General features: G+C 51.8%; 2 protein-coding genes and 1 long non-coding RNA gene across 4 annotated transcripts; 2 read left to right on the top strand and 1 right to left on the bottom strand.

Moving 5' to 3' along the window:
- The first annotated feature begins 448 nt into the window (after nucleotides 1-448).
- Nucleotides 449-3995, top strand: TPI1 (triosephosphate isomerase 1). The gene is made up of 7 exons (XM_039217542.1): nucleotides 449-677; nucleotides 1842-1965; nucleotides 2080-2164; nucleotides 2239-2371; nucleotides 2676-2761; nucleotides 3197-3284; nucleotides 3375-3995. The coding sequence occupies exons 1-7, from the start codon at nucleotides 452-454 to the stop codon at nucleotides 3491-3493; spliced, it is 861 nt and encodes a 286-aa protein (XP_039073473.1). The 5' UTR covers nucleotides 449-451; the 3' UTR covers nucleotides 3494-3995.
- Nucleotides 3996-4134: 139 nt separating this feature from the next.
- SPSB2 (splA/ryanodine receptor domain and SOCS box containing 2) lies at nucleotides 4135-6491 on the bottom strand. Of its 2 annotated transcripts, none has more exons than XM_039217544.1 (3): nucleotides 6399-6491; nucleotides 5397-6140; nucleotides 4135-4528 (listed from the first exon to the last, which is right to left on the bottom strand). In XM_039217544.1, the coding sequence occupies exons 2-3, from the start codon at nucleotides 6058-6060 to the stop codon at nucleotides 4401-4403; spliced, it is 792 nt and encodes a 263-aa protein (XP_039073475.1). In that variant the 5' UTR covers nucleotides 6061-6140; nucleotides 6399-6491; the 3' UTR covers nucleotides 4135-4400. The 2 variants fall into 2 exon arrangements, with proteins under 2 accessions (XP_039073475.1, XP_039073474.1); XM_039217543.1 differs by having other exon boundaries at nucleotides 6373-6490.
- A 253-nt stretch (nucleotides 6492-6744) lies between these two features.
- Nucleotides 6745-14165, top strand: LOC120220421. Its single transcript, XR_005525574.1, has 3 exons — nucleotides 6745-6828; nucleotides 6955-7046; nucleotides 13764-14165. It is a non-coding gene; the product is annotated as an uncharacterized LOC120220421 (long non-coding RNA).
- Nucleotides 14166-18878: the final 4713 nt, after the last annotated feature.

Here is an 18878-nt window from a genome sequence, read left to right as displayed (position 1 = left end):
CTGCCTCCCGTCCAGCTGCCCGGCTTCTAGCCAATGTGGGCGGCCCCGCCCCCTCTGAACCCTGTTACTTGCCGGGTAACTGTGGGACCAGGCTTCCCCTGGGTAGGTCAGAGGGGGGCAGCCACTTCGACGGGGGAAGGGAGGTCCTTTTCTCAGAGTTGGAGAGATGCCCCTCAGGGCTCCCTCGGTCCCGGCGGGCAACGTGATCTCGGGCCACCTTTGGCCCTCCGGGGGGCTGCAGTCGTGAAGTGGGGGCTCTTCTGGGCGCAGGTTCTCGCCTTCTCTCAAAAGCCGGGCAACGGATGCTGAGGCGACTGAGCCCCCGGACGCCCCTGGAACGTTGCTACAATAACTGGGGCAACATCCGAACATTGCAACACCCGCGGCTGGGGCGGGGGGCGGGGGGAGCGGCGGGGGCGGGAAGGATCTCCAGACAGGGGGCCGAGCTAACATGGCCGAGGGCGGGGAGAAGGCGGAGTTCTGCCTCACGGCCCTCTATATAAGCGGGCAGTGGCAGCGTCTGCGCGGTGATACTGACCTTCAGTGTGTCGGACCCAGCGCCATGGCGCCCTCCAGGAAGTTCTTCGTCGGGGGGAACTGGAAGATGAATGGGCGGAAGAAGAACCTGGGGGAACTCATCACCACTCTGAACGCGGCCAAGGTGCCGGCCGACACCGGTAAGCCCTCGCGGGGTCGGGGCCGGGGCCGCGGCCGGGGTTGGGGGTGGGGGGAGGTCGGGCGTGGCAGCGCCCTCTCCCGCGCTCAGCCGGGTGCCCAAGTGGACCTGGATGCAGGGGTGAGGACAAGGCCTATTGGGGGCTCCAGACTCTGACCCTGCAGCCGCAATACCGGAGGTGTGTCGAAGGAGGAAAGGTGGGGCCACATTTAATGGTGGCCTCCGGCCGTGGGGCGGGAAAGGATTTCGTGGGTCATCAGGAGGACTTGGGCTGCACCCAACAGGAGCCGGGGATAGGAGCGGAGCCCCTGCGGACGATCGCAGGAGGCTGGCGACAGCCCCCGAGCGTGGGGGAGGAGGCCGAGCCTGCATGCGGGATTCCAGCTACCTGCCCCCTCGGCTGTCTGCTCCGTGCGCCGCCGCACGTAGTCCGCGACTCCTCCCCGCGCCTCGATGGGCGGGCCGCGTCCCCCAGCCTAGCGGCGGCGGCCTGTTGAACTACACGCTCCATCCTTTACCCTCCTCAGCCTGGATGCCTGCTGCCTTCCGACGAAGGGGCTGAGCAGGTGCCGAACAAGATGGGCCACTGAGGAATGAGGAGCGATCCTACAGTTTTCTCCAGGCTGCAGACGGGAAAGCACCAGGCCTCCCTCTATAAGCTAGTCGTCTCCCTGCCACTCACGGGCAGAGTCTTTACCCTCCCACTCACCCAAGTCACAGAACCACGGGCCTGATCAAAACAGGCTTTGGTTTATTCCCCAAAGACCCAGTACAAACCCCAGGAGTTGGCTGCTTCTGCTTTTACTAAAAATCCTTGCTCGGGGTAGTAAGGATGGGCTATTTTAGAAGGGAGGCGTGGTTGGCTTCAAGAGAATGCTGAGTCTAGGAGGTGCCCAGGCCCAGAATAGCCTGGGGAAATCAGAACCACAGCTGTTAAAGAGCAAAGGGCAGGGCAAGGGCCATGGCCTCCCAGGGACACCCGGAAAGCTCCGGAGTTGGGTACGGGCCCAGCCTGGGCTGGCGAGTAGACAAAGGTGATCCTGCTGGAATGAAAAGGAGTGGAGAGCAGAACTGAGAAATCAGGTGAGGGGACCCCAGGACACGGGATGGAGTCTGGAGAATGGCTTCCATGTGACTTCATCCCCTTGTGCCATCATCTCTCCAGAAGTGGTATGTGCACCCCCCACCGCCTACATCGACTTTGTGCGGCAGAAGCTAGATTCCAAGATTGCTGTGGCTGCGCAGAACTGCTACAAAGTGACTAACGGAGCCTTTACCGGGGAGATCAGGTGAGATGCAAGCGTGAGAGGGGCGCGTGGGGGCTCTGCCCTCAATTTCCTCACTGAGGGGAAGCCAAAGGGTGGGCTCTCAGCTGAAGCATGGCCTTCTCTCTCTTCCTTTAGCCCTGGCATGATCAAAGACTGTGGAGCCACATGGGTAGTCCTAGGGCACTCGGAAAGAAGGCATGTCTTCGGGGAGTCAGATGAGGTTAGTAACCAGGAGGAGGAGGTAAGAGATGCCTTATCCAGGAGGGGTGTCTCACCAGATCTGTTACCCAACAGCTGATTGGACAGAAAGTGGCCCACGCCCTGGCGGAGGGACTTGGAGTCATTGCCTGCATTGGGGAGAAGCTAGATGAGAGGGAGGCTGGCATCACTGAGAAGGTCGTTTTCGAGCAAACCAAGGTCATCGCAGGTAACTCTGTAAAAAGGGACCTTTGAACTGGGAAGGGCTGTGGAGGCACAGAAGGTGGGGTGAGATGCCCTGCAGCCCAATTTGACCCCCATCCCAGGCTGATACAGGAAAGGAAGGAGGAAGGTTAGAGAACCCTTGCATCATCCAGATCGCTTGTGTTCCTGCCTTGGATGTTAGAGATGCCACTTGGAGTTCCTCCAGTAGCCACCAGGGGGCATTAGGGCACCATCATCATCATTCCCTGGGCTGAGGGCGGGCTTGTTCCTTCGTGTTCACTCTTCCACCTGTGATCTCTGTCCCACAGATAACGTGAAAGACTGGAGCAAGGTTGTCCTGGCCTATGAGCCTGTATGGGCCATTGGTACTGGCAAGACTGCAACACCCCAGCAGGTAACCAAGCCCAGGAACTCTGCCCTCACCTTACCCTGCCTTGGTAGGACTAGACTGCCACAGAGATCACCTGAGCCAACCCCTCGGGTTTAAAGACAGGAACCCCCCGGGGCATCTGCCTGGCTCAATCCGTAGTGCATTTGACTCGTGATCTAGGGCTCATGAGTTCAAGTCCCACACTAGGTGTAGAGATTACTTTAAAAATACCTACAAAATAATAATAACAATGAGCCCCCCCAAGCCCAGAGAAGGAGAGTGATTTGTCCAAGGGCATCCATTCCGGGGCCTGGGTGGAACCGGAGCTGTGGTATTCTGACCCAGATCGCAGGGCTCTTGTCCTGAAACCACACTGCCTCTCCTCCGTGGGGCCCAGGGTCTTTTAGCCTCTGAGTGGAAGGCAGAAAGAGGCTTATGTAGCCTGGCTTCTCGTTCTAGGCCCAGGAGGTACATGAAAAGCTCCGGGGATGGCTTAAGTCCAACGTCTCTGACGCGGTGGCTCAGAGCACCCGTATCATCTACGGAGGTAAGTGGGTTTGGCTCCAGCCCGAGCTGGGGGTGGACTTGGCCCTCCAGCCCCTTCCCTGACCATTCCCTGTCTCTTCTCCCTTCCCAGGTTCTGTGACCGGGGCAACCTGCAAGGAGCTGGCGAGCCAGCCTGATGTGGATGGCTTCCTCGTGGGCGGCGCTTCCCTCAAGCCCGAGTTTGTGGATATCATCAATGCCAAACAATAAGCCCATCCACCTCTCTTGCTCGTCCTGCTAAGCCAGGGACTAGGTAGCTCAGAAGCCCAGTGACTGTGCTCCTACCCCCCCACGCACACACCCCCACCCCGCACATGCTTCTGACAGTGTCACCTGCCCCCCTTGTGGCCAGACGACTATACCTCTTCCTTACTGTTTACACCTCACCCTGTAATGGTCGGGACCAGGCCCACCCCTTCTCCACTGACTGTAGTGGTTGGAACTAAACACGTCACCAAGTTGGCTCCTCCTTGGCTGAGAGGTGGAATTCGCTCATGGGTCCTCCCTCCCCTCGCCCCGCTCGGGCCCCAGTGAGGGGAGGAAAGAGAAGCCATCCTGCTCTCCTGTCTCGCGCCATGAGGCCAAGGGCCGAGAGAACATCCTGCTCTCCCCTCAGAGGCCAGGGGTGCTTCTCTCCCATGGCGCCAATGCCTGCGTGTGTTGTGTCTGTGAGCAATCCCACGTGTGGGGGAAATAAACACCTGGCACTAAGTCTTGTGGTTTGACCTTCTTCACTGTCCTTGCCCATTTACCTTCTTTTTCCTTTGTGCGGCAGCCACAGGACACTTGTACCAAAAAAAACAAAAAACAAACACCCCTCCGCACACACACACAAACAGGTTTCTACAACAGCACATCTCTTACTGTTTTTACTTGAAAAAGTGTCCTGCGTATGAAGCCACCGTAGCCTTGAATAACAGCTCCCTCCCTTCCACCCCTCTGGATGGCTCTGGGGGTGTAGGGCTCCCCAGTGTTAGGGTTGGGGTAGGGGCCCAGCCTCACCAGCCCCTCCCCCCCCAATGGCGTTAAGTAGCTGGTCTAGGCCAGCAGGGCCTCCTCCCCGCTCCCCAAGGGACGGATGGTTCTAAGGCGCCAGCACAATCTGGTATCACAGAGGTCACTGGTAGAGCAGGTAGCGCTTCATGGCAGGGGGCAAGGGCAGAGCAGATACCTGGCCGAGCCTGGTATCCCCCAGGGCGTGGCGCACGCACAGGCGGCTCAGGTGCAGAAGGGAGTGTGGCTCCGCTGGGAGAGAGAAGGAGGGGAAGGTGAGTAGGGGTGCAGCCACCGGCCAGACCTCCTCAAACTACAGGCTCTTGCCCAAGTTCTCCTCTGCCTTCCTGCTCTGAGTCTTGGCTGAGAGGGAGAGCGAAGGCACCCTGGGGCGGGAGGCTCTGCACGTTTATCCCCGGTCAGCTGGGGGCGAAGCTCCAACTAAGGCCCTGTAAGCAAGAGGCCAAGCAAGTTATGACAGTGGCAGAGCTGGTCTAGGCTTTGATTCCATAGAGCCTTGGAGCTGGGGTGATGAGCCCTCCTCCGCTCTGTAACAGCCGGCCATGGGGGATGGGGGCAGCAGTACTCTAGGGCTTGCAGAGAACAGTTCAATGAGCCCCCCAGCTCTGGCTCCCTCCCTTTTAGAGGAGGCCCCTCCCCTGAAGTCCCACCCCAAGGCCCTGCCTCTTTCAGTGCTCACCTTCCAGGGGGCCCAGGGCCTCAAAGGCCCCTTACTGGGATTTGAGAAAGGAAGTACCACAGATCAGAACCCAGGGAATCCGACACACCCTGGGTGCCCAGCACCCACTTAACCCTGTGCACCTCTTGCTCTAGGAGCTGATATCTGCTGTGAATCCCTAATCCCTCGAGTGCCTCCCCCTGTTCTGAGGGCTCACCCACCACTTACTGGCAAGTTGCTTTCCCAAGCCTCACTTTCACCCCTATTGCTGCTGAGACGACTACGTTAAGTCCTATCTGTGAAGACCCTTAGCCATGCCCCGCACCGGAGGCGGGTCAGATGAAGGCCCATTCCCTCTGCTCTTGTAAGGTACTGAGCTTCCATCCCAAACCACAGCCACCAGTAACAGAACACTCTCCCCACACCTGCCCCAGGCCTCACCTCTCCTTCCGCCCAGGTAGCTGATGCGGACCTGGCACTGGCCCCAGACAGCGCTTACTGCCGGATAGAGGGTCCTGCCCTTCAGTCCTCGAAAGGCTGGCCCCAGGTAGGTGCCCCCAACAGCGTAGCCCAGAGTTCCCTCCTCCATGTCCAGAACCACCAGCAGCCTCTCCGGCACCTCCAGCTGCTCACCCTGAGGTCTGGCTGGATATTGGGGGGCCCCGAACCCCTTGCTCTGATGGTATAGCTTCCCCCGACCAATGTCCCAGCCCCACGACTCGCTGTTGCTGCCCAGCAGCGCCGCATAGTGGTCAGCTTGCAACGGGGCTAGGGCCGTGGCCACGCCCACCACGGCGTGGGTACCCCTCTGTTCGCGGGGCCAGCTGATCTCCCAGGCGTGCAGGCCCCGCGAGTAGCCCTTCTTACCCCGGGCCCCATCAGTGCTCTGGGCCACGGGCCGCCGCTCAAAGCATAACCCCCCTTCCTTGACCTCGATGTTCTCAGAGCAGTCCTTGGGGTTCCAGCCGTGGCGCTGTTGGGCTCCCAGATCAGGAGGGGGAGCAGACAGCAGCTCCTCCAAGCCCTCGGGACAGGAGAGGTCAGGGTACAAGGTCTGTGGGGTGGGGGTGCTGCTGCTGCCCCCTGCCAGGGCCGTCTGGCCCATGGAGGTTTGGAGCTGGAGGACTCCCGGAGTCTTGCTGGGGCGCCTCTCTTCTGAAAGTTGATCTCCCGCTCGGGACTGATCTGGAGAGGAGTTGGGAGAGAAGAGGGTGTAAAGGACACGAACCTGGCGGGGACTCCCCACGGAGGCGCCCCATCTTTTCACGCATGTTTGCCCACCACCCCTCCACTCCCTCTTCGCTCCCCCAAGGCTCTTAGGCCCATCACCCTGCCCTCGCCCATCTGTCCCGCTCTGCCGAGACTCTCCCCGGTTCGCCTGCTTTGGACCTCTCCGGGGGCCGTGCCCTTTGCCCACCTCGTGCCCCGTCACCGCCCCCGCACCTCGCTGGGCTTCCCAGGCCGGGAGGTCACGGGCCCTCAGGAGGAAGCCGGCCGAAGAGAGCCGAGCCGGGTAGGGCGCAGACTGCCGGCCGCTTCCGCCTCCAGCACCTCCCTCGGCCTCGCCCCGCCCCAGGCCCCGCCCCCACGGAGGCCCTCGGGGGCGGTTAACCCTCTCGTCGCCGCCCCCAGGTCGCTCTCCGCCCCTTGGCCACCCCACTGCGGGGCTCCTCGCGCGAGGTTTACACTCCACTCAGGTCGAGGCCACGCCCCGCCAAGAGGACCCGTCCCCCTAGGGCCCATTACCGGACGGTTAACCTCTGGCCCCCGCCCCGAGGTCCCGCCCCGCGTGGAGCCCCTCCTGGGTGGTTAACCCTCCTTGGCAGCCACGGAGTCAGCACCAGGCAGTGGAGCCTCAGAATGGATTCCGATGGTATCATCGCCATCGTCCAGACCTTTGAGCCGCTTGAGCGGCTCAACTCCCGAGCCCCTGGAGATGAGGGGCATGGGGTCATGGAGGGGCTTTCATTGTGCTGACATCCATTTCTGTGTCCTTTAGATTATGGGTCACTGTTTCTGGATTGGTCTCTTTCTGCCCCACTTATGAGTGAGTCTGTTCTATGCCTGAGGCTTTGAACTGGGTTTTCAGAGGTACGTGTCCTAGGTTTTTGTGCTGTTCTAAGTCTTCATCTTGGATGTCAATCCATTCCTGAGCTATGGGTCTAAAGTGGTGGAATATAGTGGTTAAGACTGGTTAGGAGTGAAGCTGTGTCACTAATTAGCTCTATGACCTTGGGGAGTTTGCCAAACTTCTCTAAACCTGTGTTCTCTTATGTAAAATGGGAATAACGATAGTACTTACCTCACAGGATCGTTGTGGAGTTGAAATAGCCCAGGTAAAGCACTTAGCACAAAGCCTAGTACCTGTTATGCAATCACTAAGCGTAACTATTATTGTTAACATTTACTCTATAGAAAGGCAATGTAATACAGTGATGACAGATGCCAAATGTAGAGCCAGACTAACCGAGGTGAATACCTGAAAGCCAGTATGCACATGACCTTGGGCAAATTACTTAACCTCCCCAGGGCCTGTTTCTTCCTCTGTAAATTGGAGATATTGGTATTTACTGCATAGGGTAGAGTGAGGATTCAGTGAGATTATATATATATGTAAACTCAGAGCAGTTTCTGGTTCAAATTTAATCATTTGTGCTATAAGCACTGAAGATGCAACAGTGAATCCCGAGAAGGTTACAGAGACATTTATAAAATAGTTAATCATGTAGTAGAGGAAATTATGGAGATATAAAGAAAGTATTATGGGACCCAAAAGGATGGGACTCCTAACCAGGGATCAAACAGTCCTGGAGGAGCTAACACTGGGCTGAATCTTAAAGAATGACTAGGAATTGGCTTGAGAGGTGGTTCTGCAGAATGGGGGTTGGATTCTGGGTGCTGCATGGAGAAGACATTCTCCAGACAGAGGGGTCAGCATGAGAAAAAAAAAAAGCCAGAAGCAGTAGATGGGAAGGCTTTAGGGTCCCTGCAACTAGAAAGGAAGCGTGAGAGGCAAGCCTAGAGAAATCAGTGCCAGATGACAGTGGCCTTGTAGGTCAAGTTAAGGGATGCAAACGTTCTCTCGTAGGACACGCCGGTAGTGGGGAGACACATAGGAGGGAAGCAAGAGAGGAACATGGCCAGATACTCATTTTAGAAAAACTCTCCTGGTGGGGCGCCTGGGTGGCTCAGTCAGTTGAGTGTCCGACTTCGGTTCAGGTCATGATCTCACATTCGTGGGTTCAAGCCCCCCATCCGGCTCTGTGCTGACAGCTCAGAGCCTGGAGCCTGTCTTTGGATTCTGTGTCTCCCTCTTTCTCTGACCCTCCCCCGCTCACACACACTCTCTCAAAAATAAATAAAACATTAAAAAAAAGAAAAAGAAAAAAACTCTCCTGGGGGTGCCTGGCTGACTCAGTCAGTAGACCATGCGACATTTCATCTGGGGCTCATGGGCTCAAGCTCCACATTGGATGTAGAGATCATTTTTAAAAAATTATTAGAGGGGCGCCTGGGTGGCTTAGTCGGTTAAGCGTCCGACTTTCGCTTGGGTCATGATCTCGCGGCCCGTGGGTTCGAGCCCCGAGTCGGGCCCTGTGCTGACTGCCAGCTCAGAGCCTGGAGCCTGTTTCAGTCTGTGACTCCCTCTCTCTCTGACCCTCCCCTGCTCACGCTTTCTCTCTCTCTCTCCTAGAAATAAATAAAACATTAAAAAAAAATTAAAAAAAAATTATTAGAAAAGCCACCAAGGCACAGCAAATGTAGGGGAGGCTCAAGGGAAACAGGACTAGAAACAGAAACTGGTTCCATCAGCCTAGGTGACAAGTGTCAAGGGCCTGAAATAAGGTAGTAGAAATAAGGAAGAAAAGAATTCAAGAAACACAAGAAACTGCAAGATTTGGTGGCTGATACATGCTGAGGCGAGAGAAAGGGAGGTTTCTAACCTGGAAGACTGTTGGAAGGTGGTACCACTAATAAAGATGGAGATGACCGAAAGCGACTAGAACGGGGCTGGGGGGGTGGGGAGAAGATGAGTTCACATGAGGACATGTTTTTCAGGAGCCTGAGCAACAACCAGATGGAACCATTCAGAACACACGTGAAAACTGCAGGTCTGAAGGGGTAGTAAGAGGCCTGGGCTGGAGATATAAATGTGGGAGGTGACGCAGCCGTTAGTCAGAAGCTGAACTATGAGAATCGCAGACGGGACCCAGAGACCATGCAGACGGACAAGAGGGTTAAGGAGGACACAGGGAGCAGAAAATGCAAGTTTGATGACTCCCAAGAATTGTTTGGTCATTAGCAACTTCAGCAAGAGAGCATGTGTGGGTTGTGGGAGGTGGGAGTCTAGACCGAAGGGGCCGAACTGGCACTTTCTGTATATTAGGAGCTGTGCTATACGCTTCACATTTCGGGGGTGATAGAGAGTTGGGAGAGATAGGGTGACGATCATGTCTCATAGTCAAAATTACCCTTGAAAATCCCTCATTCACCCCATCCATTAAATACAGCTATGTTAGTTCTGTGTAAAACACAGTATGTGGCAGTATTCTGCAATGATGTATGAATAAAATTGTATAATTTTAAAGACAGAGGAAAACATATTAAAAGGAAAGATGTGACCCTGAATACCCGTCATGCACCTAACCTAGATATTCTTGCCAGTGTGATGACAAAAATAAGGACGTCATCATCATGGATGGTGGCCTGTGATGAATATTAGTGCAGGAGCTGTGTGATAACCGGGTGGATGAAGGCTTAGGGGACGAAGAGCAAGCCTCGGTCATGGCCGACTCGAGTTCAAGGTTCAGAAGTGCACCTGCTCAGCTGCTTGTTGTTTAAAACATGGTATTCACCAATTACTACCCCTGAATCGTGAACTACCCACTCAAACATCTGGGGTGTGTGTCTGTGGGTGTGTGTGTGTTTTAGAGAGACCGTGCAAGTGGGGGAGAGGGGCAGAAGGAGAGAGAAAATCCCAACCCGGTTCCACACTCAGCACCAAGCTCAAGGTGAGGCTCAAATCCACAACCCTGGGATCATGACCTAGGCCAAAATCAAGAGTGGGACGCTCAACCAACTGAGCTACCCAGTCCCCCCTCAAACAGGTGTTGATAATAGCTCCAAATATTACATAATGCTACATTTTCTTGTTTTATCTTTATTTTTTAAAGTTTATTTATTTATTTTGAGAGAGAGAGCACAAGCTGGGAAGGGGCAGAGAGAAGGAAAGACAGAATCCCAAAGCAGGCTCCTGCTGTCAGTGCAGAGCCTGATGCGGGGCTCAAACCCACAAACTGTGAGATCATGACCTGAGCCAAGATCAAGAGTCAGACACTTAACGGACTGAACCACCCAGGTGCCCCTTATCTTTTTATCTTTGATTGAGATGTAACACATATAAAGTGATCTTAAGTTGTTCAGTCAATCTTCTGTATGATGAGTGACCATCACCAAAAAGATCAAGAACATTTCTAGCATCCCAGAAGGCTCCTTTTTGCCTTTTCCCTGACACCACCTGTAAAGGTTAACTCTTATTTGACTTCTATCAGTATAGATTTGCTTTGCCTCTTCAATTTCATATGATACCATATAGTGTCTACTCTTTTGTGTCTGACTTATTTTTCTCAGCGTCATGACTGTGAGTCATTTACCTTGTTGCATGAAATGCAAACTCATTAGTTTCATTGTTTTACATTACTCCATCGTGTGGACATACCACAATTCTACCTTTGATGGACATTTGTTTCCGGTGTTAGCTATTATAGAGAAAGCTGCTATGTAGAGTATTGTAGAAGTCTTTTAGTGGACCTAGGCACTCAACTTTTGTTGGGTGATACTTATATGCAGAATTGCTGAGTTATAAGGAATACAATGTTAACCACAAGTGATTTTCTGGTTTCTCTTCATAGATTTTATTCAGAAATTAAATCATTCAGGTGTTTCAGCATTTTTGCAGCAACTTTAACCTATTTGTGAAGATTCGATTTGGTCTTCCTTTCCTGTTCATCATATTTTTGTCTTCTGGGATGATTTTATGAGTTCCTAAAGCTTTGTATTAGTGTTTCTCAGTGGCTCTCAAGAGGTTCTTCAGAGGCTCCTGGGTGACTCAGTTGGTTAAACGTCTGATTCTTGATTTCAGCTCAGATCATAATCTCTCGGTTTGTGAGTTCAGGCCCCATGTCTGGCTCTAGTCTCTCTGTCCCTCCCCTGTGCTTTCTGTCTCTCTCTCTCTCTCTTTCAAAATAAACTTAAAAAATTTTTTTTAATGTTTTAAGAAAAAAACTTCTTCAATTTTTTAAAAAGTTTTTTTTAATGCTTATTCATTTTTTGAGAAAAAGAGAGAGACAGAGCACAAGTGGGGGAGTGGCAGAGAGGGAGGGAGACACAGAATCCAAAGCAGGCTCTAGGCTCTGACCTGTCAGCACAAAACTTGATGCAGGGGCTGAACCCACAAACTAAGAGATCATGACAGAGCCGAAGTCAGTCACTCAACTGACTGAGCCACCCTGGCGCCCCTTCAATTTCTTCAAAAGCAAGCAGGGGAAAGGCAGAGATTGAGAGAGAGAGAGAGAAAGAGAATCTCAAGCAGCTCCACACTGTCAGCATGGGGCCCCATGCAGGGCTAGAACCTGTGAACCGTGAGATCATGACCTGAGCCAAAATCAAGAATCCAACGCTTAAACAATTGAATCACCCAGGTGCCCCTTTTAAAATTTTAAATGTTTATATCTATATATATATAGAGAGAGAGAGAGAAAGAGAGAGAACCAGTGGGGGAGAAGCAGAGAGAGAATCCCAAGCAGGCTCCATGATCAGTGCAGAGCCCAATGCAGGGTTCGGTCCACAACCATGAAATCAGGACCTGAGCTGAAATCAAGAGTCAGACACTTAACCGACTAAGCCACCCAGGCGCCACAGTGTGTTTCACTTCTCTGTCAATAGAAAACCCTTAAAATCCTAAACACATTCTTCCCAACATGCATGAACTGTTTTAACCTTGATTGTTGCCATGACAGTTTAATAGAAGTGATGTAACTGGCAATACTGGAGAATATCCAACTCTTCCAACTCCTTACCACGTTTATTATTTTTTTTTACTTTCTTAAACTTTTTTTTAAATGTTTTTATTTCTGAGAGAGAGAGAGAGAGAGCGAGAGCAGGGGAAGGTCAGAGAGAGAGGGAGACATAGAATCTGAAGCAGGCTCCAGGCTCTGAGCTAGCTGTCAGCACAGAGCCCGACGCGGGGCTCAAACCCACAAACCGTGAGATCATAACCTGAGCTGAAGTAACCGTGAGATCATAACCTGAGCTGAAGTCAGACGCTTAACCGACTGAGCCACCCACCCAGGCGCCCCTCCTTACTACGTTTCGATTAGGGTCAGCTCTCTGGGGCCCCATGTCAGGCTCTGTGCTGACAGCTAGCTCAGAGCCTGGAGCCCACTTCAGAATCTGTGTCTCCCTCTCTCTCTGACCCTCCCCTGCTCACACTGTCTCTCTCTCTCTCAGAAATAAAAAAAATTAAAATAAAAAAAATTAAAAAGAAAAGATTAGGGTCAACACTCATGGCTCTGGGAGTCAGAGCCTCATGCATGTGGCTGAAAATCATGCTTAGGTCAGCAAAGTGAAGGACGGGGTGATGTTGGAAGGGCAGCCTTCGATGACTTTAAGAGCAGATTCATAAAGAGCGTGGTACCTCAGGTGGTACGCCAAGGCCTTCCTCTATGAGGTCTCACTTGACTTCTAGAATGTAGAACTGTAAATCCCAACTGTGTAAAGTGCTGCAGTCACCTAGCACTTTGCATTTGATTGCTGGAGCACAGGCAGATTGTTTGGTTTGGTTTTGTGTTTTAGGGCCCTGGCATTTGTATCCTGTTGAACATATCTGGTTTATTAAGTACAGGGCTGCACCATAACAGTGAGGGAGAATGGGGGTCACCAAGGTCATCGAAGGTATTCAATCCAGGGCGTTGTGTTTCTAGTTTGGAACTAAGAAAGCAGTTGGGCGTTTTTCCTCCGAAGATACCAGCCTCATTCTAGTCTAAAAGATAGCCATTTGGCCAATAATTGTTTTTAGTAGCTCTGGGTGGGTTTTACTCCCTCTTCTCCACAGACACAACCTCACTGATGGTTGGCGTGGGTTGTTGTGTTTTTTTTTTAATTTTTAAATGTTTATTTAGTTTTGAGACAGAGAGAAACAGAATGTGAGTGGGGAAGGGGGAGAGAGGGAACAGTGAATCCGAAGCAGGCTCCAGGCTCTGAGCTGTCAGCACAGAGCCCGACGCAGGGCTCAAACCCATGAGATCAAAACCGTGAGATCATGACCTGAGCAGAAGTCGGAGGCTTTACTGACTGAGCCACCCAGGCGCCCCACAGTTGGGGTGTTTCAAAAGTTGAATTGGTTTCAGGGCACCTGGGTGGCTTAGTGGGTTAAGCGTCCGACTTTCACTAAGGTCATGATCTTGTGGTTCGTGGGTTCGAGCCCCGCGTCCGGCTCTGTGCTGACTGCTAGCTCAGAGCCTGGAGGCTATTTCAGTCTGTGACTCCCTCTCTCTCTGACCCTCCCCTGCTCATGCTGTCTCTCTCTCTCCTAGAAATAAACAAAACACTAAGAAAAAAAAAAAGTTGAATTGGTTTCTAAATGTTAGGCCATTGTCACCTGGTTTTGAAATCCTTCCATTTGAAGCTGTCTTCTTCCCTAGTAGGAGGTCTGAACTAGGAGACCAAGAGATTTTCTCCCCCTCCCCCTCCCTTTTTTTGCCGCATACTGTCACTGTCCAGTTCATACATCTGGTTCCTTTCTTCCAGGAATCGACTGAGTGCTCCTTGAGTCTTCATTAAAGGTTCAGCACATGTACTTCGGTAGCCGTTGCAAGAACTTGATGACCTACCTGGCTTCACAAATCTGTTCAACCTCGATTGCACGTGTGAATTTCCTGAGGTCATATTTATGTGCCCCCTGGGAGGTGGACATACCACCCCTTGGTAAATGGTTGGATTGCCTTCACATGGGTCGTGTTATACGTCAGAGGCATCTGAAAATTCTAGAATCTAGTTCTAAAAACAAAACACTGGAGTCGCAGTCAGCCTCCTAAGCTACAGGCACTGAGAGGCCCGAACCAGAGCCAAAGAGAACGTGGCCTAATCTCCCATCCGACACTCGCGCGGAACGGTGCCTGGCAACCTTCTGCCCTGATTTAATAAATTCACGTCAAGCGCGTCACCGATGAAACACCACTGTATCTCATTAAATCCTCACATTAAAGATAATCCCAATTTTTACAGATCCGTAAACCGCGGCTTGGAGAGGTTAAGCGACCCGCCCAGGACTACAGAGCTGGTCAATGACGGGATTTAAAAACGGGAAGCCACTCGCAAAGCACCACGGCGGCGACGCCAAGGCGACCGCAGGAAAACCTGTCAGCCCCGGCGAGACGCCCCGCCCCGCGCTGCTGCCGCGGGCGCTCGTTTGCGCGTTTCGTCACCCCGGCGGAACCCGCGGAGGGCGGGGCGCTGACTCCCGGCCCGCCGGCGGTCACGTGGGCGGCCACGTGAGCGGGCGAGCGGGCGGGCGGCCGGGGCGAGGGCTCACGCGCCCCCCAGCGGCCGCGCCCGTTGCCGGTGCTCCTCGCGTCCCACCTGGCCGCCCCGACGGAGGTAGGAGCCCTCGAGCTGGCGCCCTCCCCGGCGCCGCCCCCGCCAACCGCCTTCCGGAGCGTCTGGAAAGTTCTGCGCCGGGACAAAGGCCCCAGGGCGGAAGCGAGGGCCTGAAGCTTGAAGGCTTAGGGCCTCTTAAGCCGGTTGCTGAGAGGCGGCTCCTGGCCAGAGCTCCAGAGGCGGGTGGAAGGGACTGTTGCTTCTGCCAGTTTCCAATTTGAGGCTTGCATCCGGAGCGTCTTTACATTTAAAGGGCCCTCTTCCTCCATCAACAAATTTTCCTTTGCATCCCCATGTCTCTTCTTTCAGGGTAGGAGGTAATGTCTAGGGACCCTCCACAGGAGAGAATCTTCTAGTTCACCTTGGAGGAGGGAGGCCAGAAGTCAGAGACACACGGGTTCTGTTAGAAACTAGCATAAAGGAGTGCACCTATAATAATAACCACAACCTCTTTAGCGCTGCAAAACTCACCTAGACCCGGCAGGCATCAAAGGTCTTGCTTGCCAAATATACGCTTTTTTGTTTGTTTGTTTATCCTTGCTAATTTTAAAAATACTGACTTTTTCTAGTTTTCCTTTATGTCCTGCAGGGCCTCTACTCTAGTGAATCCTAAGGGGGTGTCTCCTGGCTTGTCCTTGGTTCATTCGTCCTCACATTTTCTCAAAAGGGGAAGCCTGCAGGAAGCAAGGACTTTTCTTCTATATGTGCAAATCCAAACTGAGGGAAGAGTGTCTTTGATTACTTTGTTTTTAATGTTTAGTTTTGAGAGACAGAGAGAGTGGGGGGAGGGGAGGCAGAGAGCAAGGGAGACCCAGAATCTGAAGCAGGCTCCAGGCTCTGAGCTGTCAGCACAGAGCCCGATTCGGGACTCGAACCCACAAACCATGAGATCATGACGTGATCTCAAGTCAGATGCTTACTGACCAAGCCACCCAGGCGTCCCTGTCCTTGATTACTTTTTTGAAAACATTTTTAATGTTTACTTATTTTAAGAGAGAGAGAGCACGAGCAGGGGAGGGACAGAGAGAGGGAGACACAGAATCCCAAGCAGGCTCCAGGCTCTGAGCTGTCAGCACAGAGCAACATGGGGCTTGAATCCACAAACCGTGAGATGGTGACTGAGCTAAGTAGGATGCTTACCTGACTGAGGCACCCAGGCACTCCTGTCCTTGATTACTTTTTAAAAGCACGTTTAATATACATTCAGCCAGCGTGGCTTCGTGGGTTAAGGGTCCGACTCTTGATTTCAGCTCAGGTCCTGACCTCACGTTTGGTGAGATGGAGCGCCCATCAGGCTCTGTGCTGACAGCAGGGAGCCTGCTCGGATTTCTCTCTCTACCTCTCTCTGCTCCTCCCCGACTTGTGTGTGTGCATGCACACACACACTCTCTCAAAACACCCCCGAAAAAAAATTAAAAATTGATTCAGCCAGCGTTTATTAAACATTTACTATGTGGCATGCACTGTGCCAGGCTGCAGGATGCAGAACGAAACTCAAGGTCTGCTGGAGTTAGAAGAAGCCAACATAGAAGTCCTTGATGACATCTAGACTGGAGCAAACCTGATGATCAAGACAAATTGTGTTTGGGGCCTGGGTGGCTCTGTCGGTTAAGCATCTGACTTCGGCTCAGGTCATGATGTCGCGGTTCATGGGTTCAGCCCCGCATCGGGCTCTGTGCTGGAAGCTCAGAGCCTGGAGCCTGCTTCAGATTCTGGGTCTCATTCTCTCTCTGCCCCTCCCCCACTTGTGCTTTGCCTCTCAAATGCAAAAAAAAAAAAAAAGACAAATTGTGTTTACTCCCATCAAGGAAAGGCAGGGAACTGTAAGAGGGGATCCTAATTTATTTATTCTTTTTAAATTTTTACCGTTTTATTTTTGAGAGACAGAGCATGAATGTGGGAGGGGCAGAGAGAGAGGGAGACACGGAATCCGAAGCAGGCTCCAGGCTCCAGGCTGTCGGCACAGAGCCCAACACGGGGGTCAGACTCACGAGCCTCGAGATCATGACCTGAGCCTACATCAGACGCTTAACTAACTGAGCCACCCTGGCACGAGGAGATCCTAATTTAGATTCCAGATCAGGAAAGACCCTTCTGAGGAAAGGCTGAAGCTTAGACAAGGAGCAGGAGGTAGTTAAGAGAAGAGTTCCACAAAGAAGAAGAGTAGAAGTGAAAGCCCTGAAGAAGGAAGGGGCTTCGTGGTGGGAACACTGAAGAGAGGCCCATGTGGTCCAGCTGTGGCTCGGGCTCAACAGTGAAGGTCAGAGAGGGGTCACAGCAGACGGAGAGAAGTAGATGGATTCAAGGTACTTTTGGAGGTAGAATGGGTCACACTCTGTGATACGTTCACTGGGAGGCCACCGGGGGAAAGTGTCAGGGAGAAAATAATGACAAGGATGACCCCGAGGTTTCTGGGTTGAACATCTGAATGGTGATCTAGGGAGCAGTGAAGAAAAGCAGAGGTAGGGGACATTTACAGGATTTGTTTGGGGATGTGTTTAGCTGGTGATGTCTGCAAGTTACATAAACGGAGAAGTAGGAGGTGAGCTGTATCAGCCTGGCACTGAGTAAAGAGTTCTTGGTTGGAAATAGCACTTTGGAACTAAGTGGGACACGCACTGGTGTGCCGAAGCTGGGTTATACAGGCTTGGGAGAGCTGATGATTTTCTGTGAAATCTGTAAGCCAAGCCAGTTGTTAAAGGCTGCCATTATTTTTAAAATATTGCCATTATTTTAAAAAAAGTGTGTAGACAGAAATTTAAATAAATTACGTTTCATTTTATAATTATTTTATGATTTTATTTTTTAGGTAATCTCCATACGCAGTAGAGGGCTTGAACTCACAACCCCAAGATGAAGCATGCTCTACCGAGTGAGCCATCCAGGCGCCTCTAAATAAATTGAAGTGTTCTTAAAAAAGGTTAAAAAGGTACTTACAAGTCACCACTTTCTAATTACTTTACTATATTTTTATATTAGTTTGCTGAGGCTGCCACAACAAAACACTGGGGATTTTGAAAACAGAAATTAATTTTCCTCACAGTTTTGGAGCAAGAAGTCCAAGAGCAAGGTGCCACGAGTCAGATTGGATTTGGGCCTGCCCTAAAGGTCTCATTTTATTTATTATATTTTTTTGATTAATTAATTATTTTATTTATTTTTGAGAGGGAGAGACAGAGCATGAGCAGGGGAGGGGCAGAGAGAGGGAGACCCAGAATCCAAAGACAGCCTCCAGGCCTTGAGCTGTCAGCACAGAGCCCGACACTGGGCTTGAACCCACAAACTATGAGATCATGACCTGAGCCAAAGTCGGATGCTTAACCGACTGAGCCACCCCGGCGCCCATAAAGGTCTCCTTTTAATGTCCTCATCACTTTACAGGGTCTATTTCCAAACACAGTCACGTTCTCAGTAACTGGGAGTTAGGACTTCAAAACACGGATGAGGGAGCAAATTCAGCCCCTAACAACATTACTGTTATCTATACTCCTGAAGTTGTTTACCTTGTAAAGTCAGCCATGGTGGGAGTGTGCACACCAGAGGAATCAGCAAATGCTAAAAATTAAGGCTTTTTGTTCTTCCTGGAGCACCTGTTGTTTACCAGCACACCACACATCACAACTATAGGTGTTACGTGGTCTCCAGAGTATAATTTGAATCTGAAAAATGAGAAACACACCCCCCCCAGCACTATTTTGCTGAAGTGCTTTAAACTATGGCTGGTACAGGTACAAAGAAAGTCTCCGTGTCAACGATTTGCAAAGAGAAGTGTATCAAGATGCTTTCCACTGAGTCACAGAAACTCCTGACGAAGTTCATAAGGGCATTTATTATTTCACATAAACATAAATCCTGGGGTAGTGGGGGCTTCTGGAAAAGAGGGTTCCTTGCTGTTAAGAGAAAGCAGCAGAAAGGAATGAGCCAGTTAAGCACCCACCATCAGCTCAGGTCATGATGTCCCAGCTCTTGAGTTTGAGCCCTGCATCTCTGCTGTCAGCACAGAGCCCTCTTCAAATCATCTGTCCCCTTCTCTCTCTGTCGCACCCCCCGCTTGTTTCCCCTCCCTCAAATAAACAAATGAACTTAAAAAAAAAAAAAAGAAGAAGAAGAAGAAGACAGCACTCCAGACTGGGTCCTGGAAGACATAGTGGAATGGAAAGATCAGCCAATTTTGAGGCTCAGCTCTAGCTCTATCTAATGGACATCTTCATGTGGATGTTAACTATCATTTCAATCTCAGTAAGTCCCAAAGAAATTAATCATACT

This window comes from Hyaena hyaena, unplaced genomic scaffold (genome assembly GCF_003009895.1).
Source record: "Hyaena hyaena isolate Hyena2069 unplaced genomic scaffold, ASM300989v1 scaffold_700, whole genome shotgun sequence".
In the NCBI taxonomy this organism is placed as follows: domain Eukaryota; kingdom Metazoa; phylum Chordata; class Mammalia; order Carnivora; family Hyaenidae; genus Hyaena; species Hyaena hyaena.
This window is presented reverse-complemented; position numbering and strand designations above follow the sequence as displayed.